At 42.1% G+C, this 13,864-nt stretch overlaps 2 gene segments (V, D, J or C); both read left to right on the forward strand.

Annotated features, from left to right (window-relative positions):
* Window positions 1–2,968: 2,968 nt before the first annotated feature.
* On the forward strand, window positions 2,969–8,842 carry LOC148138037 (Ig heavy chain C region-like). The segment is given in 3 exon segments: window positions 2,969–3,237; window positions 6,303–6,614; window positions 8,545–8,842. Coding segments are annotated over 3 exon segments (534 nt in total).
* Window positions 8,843–9,436: 594 nt separating this feature from the next.
* LOC148138038 (Ig heavy chain C region, membrane-bound form-like) lies at window positions 9,437–13,121 on the forward strand. The segment is given in 3 exon segments: window positions 9,437–9,616; window positions 12,437–12,564; window positions 12,704–13,121. Coding segments are annotated over 3 exon segments (288 nt in total).
* The last annotated feature ends 743 nt before the right edge of the window (window positions 13,122–13,864 follow it).

The raw sequence follows: 13,864 nt of genomic DNA on the forward strand, positions 1-13,864 counted from the left end.
GGCAGAGTGCCAGGCTGGTTAGTGCAGAGGTGGGCAGGATGCCAGGCTGGTTAGTGTAGAGGTGGGCAGTGTGCTAGGCTGGTTAGTGCAGAGGTGGGCAGTGTGCCAGGCTGGTTAGTGTAGAGGTGGGCAGTGTGCCGGGCTGGTTAGTGTAGAGGTGGGCAGTGTGCCGGGCTGGTTAGTGTAGAGGTGGGCAGAGTGCCAGGCTGGTTAGTGCAGAAGTGGGCAGAGTGCCAGGCTGGTTAGTGCAGAGGTGGGCAGAGTGCCAGGCTGGTTAGTGTAGAGGTGGGCAGTGTGCCGGGCTGGTTAGTGTAGAGGTGGGCAGAGTGCCAGGCTGGTTAGTGTAGAAGTGGGCAGTGTGCCAGGCTGGTTAGTGTAGAAGTGGGCAGAGTGCCAGGCTGGTTAGTGTAGAGGTGGGCAGAGTGCCAGGCTGGTTAGTGTAGAGTTGGGCAGAGTGCCAGGATGTTTCAGGGGTGGAAGGTCACTGTAATGAAGTGACAGCTGGACGTGTTGTCAAAATGTAAAGCTCAGAGTCTGGCAAAATGGTGGGTGGTAAAGCACAGATGCGAAAGGAGCTGGGATGCAATGTGCACAGGTTGACTTGGGTAAGGTGAGAGGTCAGTGATCAAGGGCTGAGGTCATGTCTTGGGTAGTGGGCTTTTGTCAGAGGTTGTGAAAATGATGGTGCTAGGTCCAGTCAGGGCCAGATTCACCATGGGCCAGGAGTGAAAGGAGTGAAAGGAATTGAGATCATATGTCCATCTGGAATATAGAACATTACAGTGCAGTACAGGCCCTTCAGCCCTCGATGTTGCGCTGGCCTGTGGAAACAATCTGAAGCCTATCTATCCGACACGATTCCATTTTCATCCATATGTTTATCCAATGACATTTTAAATGCCCTTAAAGTTGGCGAGTGTACTATTGTTACAGGCAGTGCGTTCCATGGCCCTACTACTCTCTGAGTAAAGAAACAACCTCTGACATCTGTCATCTATGTCCTCTCCTGCTAGCCATCACTATTCAAGGAAAAAGACTTTCACTGTCCACCCTCTGTTTATCTTTTATGTCTCAATTACGTCACCTCTCAACCTTCTTCTCTCAAATAAAAACAGCCTCAAGACCCTCATCCTTTCCTCATTAAACCTTCCCACCATACCAAGCAACATCCTGGTAAACCTCCTCTGAACTCTTCCAAAGCTTCCACATTCTTTCTATAATGTGGTGACCAGAACAGTACACAATACTCCCAAGTGCAGCCACACCAGAGTTTTGTACAGCCGCAGCCTAACCTCGTGGTTCTGAAACTCATTCCCTCTATCGATGAAAGCCAACACAAAGTATGCCTTCTTAACAACTCTATCAAACTGGCTGGCAACTTTTAGGGATCTATGTACATGGACACCGAGATCTCTCTGCTCAGCTACACTACCAATATGGATTGCCTTGGATGTGTTTCGTGTGATAGGGGTTGTGTGTTCCGGGCATGAATGGGTGTATAGCAGGGTAGGGTTTGTCAATGTGAGTGGAAATTTAGGTCTAGGCAGAGTAAGTGCAGTGGTTAGTCTGAGACATGAGGTTTGGTGGTGAACTGTGTGTCAGTTTGATAGTTATTAAAGTTAAAGATTACTTGTTCATTTCTCAAATCATATTTATGTAAATACTCAGCTGTAACACTCCAAAGTCTCTGAACCTTAATGGTCCTCCATTTTTCAGAGGCCTCCAAAATTCAGATAATTGTAAATGAGATGTTTCAACTTCCAGACAATTGGCATGAGTTCAGCCGTGACAGCCATCCTCCTAGTCCCAGTGCTCAGCTCCTGCCTGTGCTGCTGCTGCAGTGACCTCCCTCCCAGAGAGAACATTCTGCCTTGCATTGATAAGTGAGGAAGGCTCACTGGGCCTGATTTCCAAGTATGGGGACGGCAAACACGAGGGGACACAACTTTAAAGTGAGGGGAGATAGGTATAAGACAGATGTCAGAGGTAGTTTCTTTACTCATTGAGTAATAAGGGTATGGAATGCTTTGCCTGCAACAGTAGTAGATTCGGCAAGTTTAAGTACATTTAAGTCATCATTGGGCTAACATATGGACGTACATGGGATAGCGTAGGTGGGATGGGCTTCAGATTAGTATGACAGGGCAGCGCAACATCGAGGGCCGAAGGGCCTGTACTGCGCTGTAATGTTCTATGTTCTATGATTCACTCTGATTTCTGTCCGGGGGTACTGCCAGCTGTTGGGTATTTCCAGCAGCACGGCACCTAGTGAGGCAGCACGCTGGTTCCGTGGTTAGTGCTGCTGCCTCACAGTGCTAGGGACTCGTGTTCCATTCCAGCCTCGGGTGACTGTCTGTGTGGAGTTGGCACTTTCTCCCCATGTCTGTGTGCGTTTCCTCCCACACTCCAAAGATGTGCAAGTTGGGGGAATTGCAAATGTTGTTTCAGTGATTGGGAGTTTAGGTGCATTAGTCAGGGTTAACTGTAGCATAATAGGGTAGGGGAATGGGTCTGATGCGTTACTTTTCAGAGGGTGGGTGTGGACCTGTTGGGACAAATGGCCTGTTTGCACACACTGTAGAATTTCAAAGAATTTGCATTTCCTTGGTTTGTATTTTGTGAAATTTCTCTGCTCTTCACATCAATCCAGTGAAAGTGTCAGTTGGTGAGATCTTCAAACAGTTACTGGGGTGGGATCAGGATGTTCTTCTTCCTAAATTATATGGTAATGGTCAAGGTCGAGGGCATGTTTCTAAAGAGGGAACCAATGATCATGATCAGCAACTGGTAGGAAACAAAAATAAACTCCAGTTATGCTGTAGACTTCAGCGGGAGCATACTGGCAAACGTTTACAGCTGAGGACACATTGGAGTAACTGATAAGGTCAAATTAACAGAAACTAACATGCTCAATTGGTCATTCTATTGTAGAGACACCATCTCCCCCCACGCTTTATGGCCTTGTCTCCTCCTGTCAGGAGCACAACACCGGTTCTGTGATCTTTGGTTGTTTGGCGATGGACTATTCCCCTGACGTCACCAAGGTAACCTGGAAGAAAGGTGGGGAGCTCATCACAACTGGATTGAAGACTTACCCATCAGTGAGAAACAAGAAGGGAACCTATACCCTGAGCAGCCAGTTAACCCTGCCCGGGTCAGTGGTAGATTGCCCCAGCAAAATCTACTGTGAGGTTCAACACAGCGGGACATACAAGAGCAAAGTAATGCCATGTCCAGGTAAGTGTTGTGGGAACTGAGATAAACAGATCATCTGTGATTAACATGAAGAAGGCATTATTTATAACCGTTTTCACAGAATCACCTTATACAGCACAGGAAAAAGGCCCTTTGATCCATCCAATTCACGCCTCTCAATAATAGCCACCTAACTATTCCAGTCTCATGTGCCAGCACACAATCCATTGCCTTGTGTGACTTGCCCTTGCAAGGATACTTCATACTTATAATGAGGGGCTCAATCTCTACATGACTTATAGGTGCTGAGCTCCAGGCTAACACCACCCTCTGTTTGATTTTGTTTTCCCCTGAGATCCACTTGGAACCTCCTGGCCTTACCTTCACCCTGTGCCCCTGAGGCATTGATTTCTCCATCAAGGGGAAAGGTTTCATCCAGTTTACCCTGTCTATGCCTAAAATAATTCTAGATATCATGATAATCTTCTCCCTAATTCTCCTCTGCTCCAAGGAAAACCCCTGTCTATCTAAACTAGTTTCATAACTAAAACACTCCAACCCAGGCAAGACCCTGGCAAATCTCATCAATACTGCCTTCAGTGCAATCACATTCCTTCGATAACATGCACACAACGCTTCAGTATGGCCTAACCAGTGTTTTATTAAGTTCCAGTATCATCTCACCACTCTTCATTGTCAATGTCTAGGCTAATAAAAGCAAATATCCTCCCACTTTCTTAGCCCCTTTATCCAGACGACACAGTACTATAAGGGATCGGTGGGTACATGCACCAAAGATCCTCAGGCCTTTCCAGGGTTCCACCATTCAAAACATCATACCACACAGATTCTTCTGCCGAATTACATCACCTTACATTTATTCAGATTAATTTCCATTTGCAACTTTTCTCTTCACATACAACCAATCTTTTTATATCCTCCTGCAATCTAAAGCCATTATGCTCATGACTTACCAACATGACAGTTTTCATTTCATCTGTGAATTCACTGGTTAATCCTCCTAAATTTGAGTCTCAATCATTGGTATGTAAGAGAAATAGCACGGAAATCAACACCAATCCCTACAGAACACCAGGAGACATAGATTTCCAGTCACGCAGACACCCGATGACTATTATCGCCTGCTCCCATCACTCAGCCAGTTCTAGATCCAATCTGTCAAATTAACTCGGATCCCACTGGCTCTGATTATTGCTATCATCTGGACATCGAGTTATCTCTATGAAAACTAAGATCAAATTGTTACACATGACTTCCTCTCAATAAAACCGTGCTGACAATTGTTGATTTATCTTCCAAATGAAACCTAATTTCACTTCTCAATAGTTTCCTTACCACTGAGACTAGCTTGACAGATCTGTGTTTTCATTGTTTATCCCTTCCTTCGTCCTGCATAACAGTGCAACGTTGGCTGATCTACACTCACTTGGCACAACTGCTGTGGCCAGACAGGAATTCTAAATAATTGTCAGCAACCCAACTATTTCATCCTTTGCATCGCTCAACCGCTTGGGATACTTTTCATCTGCCCTGGAAATATAACCACTTTTCATTCAGCAAGACAACACAGAACATCACGTCATGTGTCCTAATTTCTGAAAGTACATCACAACACCCCTCCATGATTTCTGTCCCCACATTGTCACTCTTACTAGTGAACACTGACACAACACATTCGTTTTGACCACAAACTAATCCTCCGGCTCCACTCCAATAATAACACTTAATGGGCATTATTGTTTCCCGAATAATTCTTTTATTATGAATGAGTCTGTAACTTTTAAAAATATTTTCCTTTATGTTGACTGCTATTATTTTCTCATGGTCCCTTTTGCTCTTCTAATTCCTTTGTCTTTCAAACTCCCCCTTGTCCGTTCTGTACTCCATATTAGTTTCTATTGTTTTGAGATTTCAGTATAGACCGGAAGCCTCCCTTATTTCTCTTTATCTCCCCCTCCATGCCCTTTGGTGTCCAGAGCCCACTGCATTCTTGGTCCCACGCAGTGGCTTCCTGGGAAATGCCCTCCCTGTGATTTTCCTATCTCTTTCTTAAATGTGTCACACTGCTCTAACTCAGATTTACCAATAAGTGTCAGCTTCCAGTCCACTCTGGTCAAGTCATTACCTCATCTTACTAAAACTGTCCTTCCCCTTTTCAGAACTCTGGGCCAATTTCTATTCCTTTGCAGTACAATCTGAAATCCAACTGATTTAAGATCACTGTCTGCAAAGTGCTCCACCATTGATGTTTTACCCACTGGGTCGACTTCATTCCCTAAAGTTAAGTTCCGGTTCACCCCTCTCTTGCAAGGTCTGGATTAAAATTCTCTGTATTAAACACATAATTTGTTCAAATATTCTCCTGGAGGCATTTTCAGAATTGTGCTCCCTCTAAATTTTTGACAAAATGAATATCCAAGCCTATGCTGAGGAAGTGAAAAACCTCGTTTCTCATTCCCCTATTTAATTTACATGTCTCTGAAATTTGCCCATGTATTTGCACTTGGTATTTTGGACCAATAGTAAGGTCTATCGTGCTCTCCCAATAGTTATGTTTGCTGTGTTTTGGTTTTGAAGTACTGTCCATTTGCCTTTGTTCAAGGAGGTATCCATGATTTCATTTCTCTTTACAGCCTAAAATACTCTTGTCAGAATTGCGACAGAAGCAACATTCTGTACCGCACACCCCCGCCCCCATCATTTTCCATCTTTCCCTGTCTCGTCTGAAGGCACTAAATCCTGGAATATTGAATAGCCACTCCTGCCCGGCTCTCAATATGTTTCCGTGATAGCAACGATATCATTTCTTCATTTATGCCAGTAATTCGTCTGCCTTGTTCATCAGACTCTGTCATTAAAACGAATACCATCCAACGTTGCTATCTCCCTTCTGATGTTACCGGCCTATAGTTTCTGTGCCTCCTTGACTCCCTTGCTGTGTCCTCTAAGTTTAGCCTTTCACATTGTCCTGCTGATCTTTCTATGTGGATCCCAGCTTCTCCAGCACTCTGCACAATTATGATTCTTGTATACATTAACCACAAGAAACCTTGATATATGAGAACTGATTGTATTTGTTATGAAAGGTCCAGATCCTCTCCCACCAACCCTTCTCCTAACTGTGAGCTCCAGTGAAGAAATCGCAAGCAGCAAGTTTGCAACCGTCGTCTGTTCAATCATCGAGTTCCGTCCGAAGTCAATCTCCGTGAGTTGGTTGAAAAATGGCCGACCCTTGGATTCTGGCTTCTTCACGTCTCCCGTGTGTGAGGCGAACGGGAACTTCTCGTTGACGAGTCGGCTGATGGTCCCTTATGGTGAATGGTACAACAGTGCGGTCTATACCTGCCAGGTCACTCATGGAGAGAACACTCAAAGTAAAAACATCACCGCACTCCAGTGTAAGAGACACACACTGAGAGAGCTACAAATCACTCTGAACTCTGATGTGAATCAAACACATTTATTTATCAGGCATAGTAAACAGCACGGTACAGCTTCTCGTTTCCCAACATGCCACGTATCTCATTTCTGTTTGAGTGTTACATTAACATTGCTCATAATTCAACCTTTAGGCAAGTCAGAAAAGCATGTTTCCTCTCTGTTGAAGATAGATATATAGACAGTGGGCTTTGTTAAATAGTTTGTTGCCTGACCATGCTGGGAGAGGCATTCAGAGTGCTGAATGCTTGCCTGGTAGCTGCTTCAAGGATAAGTTTGGGGTGAAGGGGGATATTGGAGAGATATCTGATTGAAACATAGAAAATACTGAGAGACTGAGGTCGAGTGAATGTGGAATAGATGCTTTGACTGGTAGGCGAGACTAGGACCCAAGGGCAGTCTCAGGATCAAAGGGGCACAGTTTAGAACTGAGATGGGGAGGGTTTCTTCAGCCAGAGGGTGATGAGTCTGTGGAACATGTTGCTGCAGAGGACTGTGGAGACCAGGCCATTGTGTGTACTCAAGCCAGAGATAGATCGGCTCTTGTTTAGTACGGGGAGAAGGCAGGAGAATGGCTTTAGCCTGAAATGTCGATTTTCCTGCTCGTCGGATGCTACCTGACCTGCTGCGCTTTTCCAGCATCATTCTGATCTAAACTCTGGATTGGCCGAACAGCCTTATTCTGATGCTCTATCAAATTGACGTGGTTATCATATGCAGTGATCCTTACTTGAAAATAAATCAAAATGCGTTCAATGCTTCATTCCCTGCTCAGGAATGACCTGTTGGTTGGACATTGTACGACATCGATTTTTATCTGGTACTGAGCTCTTTAACTTCATTTATGGGATCAGACCACAGACCAAGTGGCTATCACATTTGATGAACTGGGATAAATGTGATCTCACTGAGCTTCTTTAAGATGCTCTCTGTAATTAGTGGATGAGGCAGGAGAATAAATTCTGGTGGGAATGCTACAATAGGGATGAATGAACTAGGAACTCGAGACAGGGCTGATTTAGCCTGTTTGGGGTGGCGATGTTTACACAGTGAGTAGTGGATGTCTATAAAATTAGTGACATTTCCATCGCGTTTGTAGATTAATTTAAGACGCTTTTGTTTGTTTTTTTTCTCTCCTGCTCTATGAAGAAATTTTAAAAATGCAGCTTGGTAAATAAGACCAGTTATGAACTAACTGAATGGAGGGAAAGACTTAAGGAGATGGGTGTCCTTCTCGATATCCAATGCTGTACTCAATGTCTTGTTTTCAGATCTATTCCAAACACAGCCCACGAGGAACAATGACATAAATTAGAGAATGACATCACACCAATAACGCAAAGTATTTTTAATCATGTTAAATATAATGAACAGAATTTCCATGGCTGTTCACTGCTTCTGTAACACTTTAGAACTCTGTAAAGAGAATAATTATTATTTATTATAATCTGTCCAAAATTTGGGATGTGATTTGGCAGTCAGTGTGACCAGCAGCACTTGCACCTAAAGGTTATAAACATGGAAATGAACTCATTATATTCAGATTACTCTTGTCACAAGTATCAATGGATGGTCTTAAGTGAGAGACAAACTCCAAAAGAAAGATAATTCCATGGGTTACATGATGGTATCTTCGATGATTTTACTTTTTTCACAGGTTTCACTTGTTACAAAGCCAGTGTTCTTTCAGAATAATTACACAGGGTTTGTTATAGATAATCACAAATGTTTCACAGATCAAAATACATCAACAATAGTAAGCATCGTTTCAGAATAGTTGGAGTTGCCATTTTGAAGGTGGTGTCTTCACTCTGTGAAGGAGTAATCTGAAGATTGGCTGTTTGTATCAGAAAGGGGCATTTTTCATTGACTTTGATTTTTGTTTCATAGAAGATACCGAGTGCCACCCTAACACCGTTAAAATCCTCCCACCGGCAATAGAACAAGTCTTACTGGAGGCGACGGTGACGTTAACCTGCATTGTGTCCAATCTCCCTTCTGGAGTCAACGTGACCTGGAAACAAGAAAAGAAGCCTCTGAAATCAGAGATTGCTGAGCAGCCTGGACAGAATCCCGACAGCGTGATCAGCAAATTAGACATTTCTACTGAAGCCTGGATGAGTGGCGTTACTTTTGAATGTGTGGTGTACCATCAGAATCTACCGACTCCGCTGAGAGACTCCATCCACAAGGAGAAAGGTGAGCGATGAGATTAAAGCACAAATGATCCCATGTGTAATCCAGATCCAGTTACATCAATGGCAGGCTTTGATTGGTAATGAACCAACACCGTTGGGGGCATTAATGATGCATCTGAAGGCAGGATAGCTAAGTAGCTGATTAAGAAAAAAGATGGACCAAAGGATATTGTATTCTGATTAAGTCAGATAAGGTGGGAAGAAGCCTGGGATGGGACGCCACCATCAGCAATGACAAATGGCCAGAATGTCCTCGTTGTGGGCTGGAAACATGGAGGCAACATTCACATTAAACTTTCCTTTTTTTAATGAACAGTATGTGTACCATTCTGCTCCTTTAGAAAACGAAAGTAAATAAATCCCAAATTAAACATGGCGTATTTTAATATTTAGCGAAATTGTGATATCGGTTCAGGATTTTTTTGGTTGATTTATATTTGTCTCAAATATTCTGCAGTGATTAGTCCTCCTGCCACTAACAGAAGAAATCTCCGCACAGAGGTTTCTCTCCCTGACCTGTTTAATGAGAGGTTTCTCCCCCTGAGAGATCTTCGTCAAGTGGACAAACAATGACAAGCCGGTGAATCCCAGTAACTACAAGAACACTGAGGTGATGGCGGAGAGTGACAACACCTCCTTCTTCATGTACAGCCTGTTATCCATTGCAGCGGAGGAGTGGGCCAGCGGTGCTTCTTACTCCTGTGTGGTGGGACATGAAGCGATTCCATTGAAGATCATCAACAGAACAGTCGATAAATCCAGCGGTAAACCGAGTTTTGTAAACATTTCACTTGCACTGATGGACACTGTTAATTCATGTCAATAAAAATCTCAAAGTTGCATTTAATAATTCAACAGAAGTAATGAAGTGTTTTTTTTTCCTCCAGTTGTGAGTTAAATACTGAATTAGTTGTTTCTCACTCTGACTTACATTGCATCTGTGTAGTTAAAGTGGATTATTAACAGGTCTAGAACGAGTGTATTGTGCAGTTAATGTTCTCTGCTCAGATACACCCTGGGTCAGAGATAGAGTAAAGCTCACTCATTGCAGGATTCCGCCAAGGATGTTATCCATCCTAAATCCCTCTGTGACAAAATCTGACAATGTCCATCTTATGTCAAAGGTAGGGCACGAGTTTTGAACTTGGTGTTTTTGATTCCCCCAATTGGACATTCTTACAAAATTCATGTCAGTTTTAAACTGCCAAATTGCACCAATTGGAAATGTAAATTTAAGACACTTTAAAATTAAATTTGATTGGAACATACCAATCGTAAAGAGTGCAGAGCAGTTTGAATGTAACCTTTGTTTCTGGGGAACTGCCAGGGATCTTGCGCCAGCGCATGAGTTGACAGAACGTATCTTCACTTTCACACCAAAGAGAATCAACAGATAAGTTGTTGTGGAGCAGAGGGGAGGGGAACGATGAATGGTCTGTCCTCTTGCTCCCTGTGCAGAGTTTTCATGGTGCATGTCCTCTGTAATGTAACCCAGTTGCTAACAGGGACAGTCAACTTCTTGCTTACTGTCCAAAGATTTAACATTTCCATGCAAAACAATACCTTTGAAGCATGTTAGACACGCTTGGCTCTGTTAACAAATGATTAACATTGATTCCCATAATCCAAAACTGGTGTTTGCATCATCCCAGTTTGAATTCCATAGTTTTGTCTCAGTTTTCTGGAAGACATGGGATCAATTCTGGTATTCGAATACCTGATATCATTTTGTTTCACATACAGAACACAAGTCGACATTTTCTAATAAACATATTTAGAAATGTTATCTCTGGGGCAGTGGGGATTTGAACTCACGCCTTTTCTCTCAGAGACAGAAGTTCTATCACTGCAACAGAGGAGTTGCTCATAAAACGCTTATCTCTGCACAACTATGGGAAATGTTTCCTGCAACACCAAGGTCAAAATCTAATTATGGGCAATGCATTAAATTAGAACAATATATTAGAATAATAAAAATTGCAGTCTGGTATAAGAACAGATACAGAGAGATGCACACGTAATAACATATACGGGCTCTCACCTAAAGACACATATTTATGTGCACACTCAAATGTGCATATAGATAAGATGTCACACACGCATACTCGCACAGAGCCACACATACAAGTGGTACTTGAACACCCACCTAAGCTCATACAAAAACTCACATATACCAAAAGAAAATCATTTGCACAAATGAACAGGAGTACTCACACATAACCATGAGAAATATCGACACACGGTAACACACAAATGGGCATGAATACATATACATTCATACAGCACAATGCGTGCAGACATACACACATGAACACACAGATACAAAATCTGAAAAATGTCCTCCCACATGTCAACTCACACAGGCACGTAGGTGCACAGAGATAAACATTAATATCATTATTTTCCCATTTTCAGAATCACAAACATATGATGACAGAGGCAGCTTAATTAGTTATTATTAAACCACATTGATCAGCATGTATACAATATCACACGCACACACAAATTCAGAGTCTCACATGCAGACACACAAGTGCAGAGGTCAACAAATGGAGAGGACGTTTATTAAATAAGGATAATGGGCACAAGGATCAGCAAGTATCCACAAACAATAGCACAAACAAGCTGATCAGGAGATGGTTTGGGAAAGATTGCCACACAAGCAGACATCATCATATAAATATAAACATCCATCAAAACATAACATTGCATGCTAACATTTATTAAGCATAAACATGAAATAATCTAGTGTAGGTAGGATCTGAAACAGACACATAAGCACACATTTTAGATAGCACTAATGAAAAGTGAACACTCACAAAGACATTACAAGATAAGCATAGGCAGCAACGAAGTGGCATATTAGCATGATGATGCTTATACAATGTGAAAAGACCAAAATTTAGGTGCACAAACACATGAGCACACCAGCAGTAAAGGAACAGGAATATGTTTATTCATGCACAGACTCCAACATGGGCAAGAATGAAGTAAGAGACTCTTATAACCACATACACAAACATTAAAGGAAAACCAAACACACCAAGCAGTAGATCAAATAAATTAAGGGACACACGTACAAAAACATATTCCTAAATATACAGATCCTTCAAACAAAAATATGAAGCAATGTCCTGACTGTGATGTCACTTATATGCATGATTTGCTAAGCAATTGGTCACCAATACAAAAGATGAGAATCACATTTGAACTTTTATTCAGTGCTGGCCACAATTTTCAACTAAAGTGCTGTCACAGCCTATATTTAAAATATAATGATATAATTAAAATCATCATTCGTAATAAGCATTCCTCAAATAATAATATCCTTAAATAATAGATGAAAAGAAAAATAATTTAAAACATTCTGACATGGACAATGAAGAAAGAACATGTGCACTTAGTATTTGTAATTTCTTGCTGAGTCAATAATGCACTAATAGATACAGATAAGAGTCACACTTGAGAAATCCCTGACTGCTTTATGAAGATGTAATGGTCTCCAATTACATGACTTGGATGCAGATAGATCGATCTGGATCAATAAACAATCTAAATGCGTTCTCTCGGCTTTATATTCATAGATTCAATAGATCGCACTTGGATTGAAGACTATGAGGATGATAACAGCAACATCTGGACAACTGCTTCCACGTTCATCACCTTGTTCTTCCTGAGTATTTTCTACAGCGCTGCTGTCACTCTGGTGAAGGTGAGAATAATCACATCTTTCTCACGCCAAGCAGCCCAATATGTTTTGTGAAATCTCGAAGTGTGACATTGAATAAACATTAAATCTGAAAGTCCCTGATCATAAACATCTGCGTCATTGCTTTCTCTCTCTTTTCCAGGTTAAGTGAATGAGTTGTGGACCCCTTTGATTTTCCTGATCTGCTTATCAAGGTCTCTGAATTCCCAATCTCCAATCTGTCCTGTTGCTGACTCTAACAGTGAGATGACTTCAGTTTATCAGCGTGTAACTGAGACAATTATTGATGGATTTTCCTTTTTACTTTGATATCTTTGAGATGGTTGTGGTTGGAAGAATTTGTAGCTTCCCAGTTGTTTGAAGCCCGTTTGTTTTGTTTTTATTTGTTCCTTACTCAGAATGGTTGCCTACCCTTTCTGATGAGCCTTTGTATTGCCTTTCTTGTGACTGTTACTGATGTACAGAAAATTCCCAGCTCACAGCGCATGTGTTCTCGTCTCAATGTGGCATCCAGCCATTATATTCACTTCTGTTAGCTATTACATCAATCTTTTGGATAAAAATGCTTTCTGAAATGGTTAATAAATCTCGAATGAATATGCACTAATCTTGAGTTTGCTTAATTCTTTCTTCAAGGCCAGTCAGTAAATAATACATTTACCCACATCGTACTCCTTTCCCAGCCAAATACTTTCCTTGTTCTGTTTGATTGTATTTTATCCAGTCATTTAGTTTAATGCTGCGCTACCATGCAGCCCACTAATGTAAATACATCTTTCACACGATATGCCTGATAGAACACTCCAGAGGCAGAATGATGAGAGAACATTTCCGCTTATGCACCAAGGGTCACGGCCTCGGGTCACCTCATGATAATTTTATAGGTTCCACCAGAAGCCGAAAAAAGGCAGACAACGGAGTTTGAAAGTTTACTCTACACTGTCTAAACTAAAAGTACTCCCAATGTCAGGGCAGCATGGGTTAGTAATGCAGAAATCGCCACCTAAAGCGCCCAACGAAACATTCATCAGCCAAAAATGTCAACGTTCAGTCAGGTATTCAGACACAACACGTGCACAATCCAAGGGCGGATTCTCAGAACTGGAGTTTTTCTCACACATAAATCTCATGGAGCGCAATTCCTGGGATCTACTTGACACACCATACCTGTCAAATCCCAGGGAATGAGACTGAGATCTGTCTGATACAGGGATATTACTGAACAGCAACCCTCAAAAATAATAAATCAGAGGGCGCTGTGATCAGGCAAGGCACAGCTCATGAGTACTTGATATATTCAGCC

This window comes from Chiloscyllium plagiosum, unplaced genomic scaffold (genome assembly GCF_037043375.1).
Source record: "Chiloscyllium plagiosum isolate Xiang-an unplaced genomic scaffold, Cpla_swu_hap1 HiC_scaffold_42, whole genome shotgun sequence".
In the NCBI taxonomy this organism is placed as follows: domain Eukaryota; kingdom Metazoa; phylum Chordata; class Chondrichthyes; order Orectolobiformes; family Hemiscylliidae; genus Chiloscyllium; species Chiloscyllium plagiosum.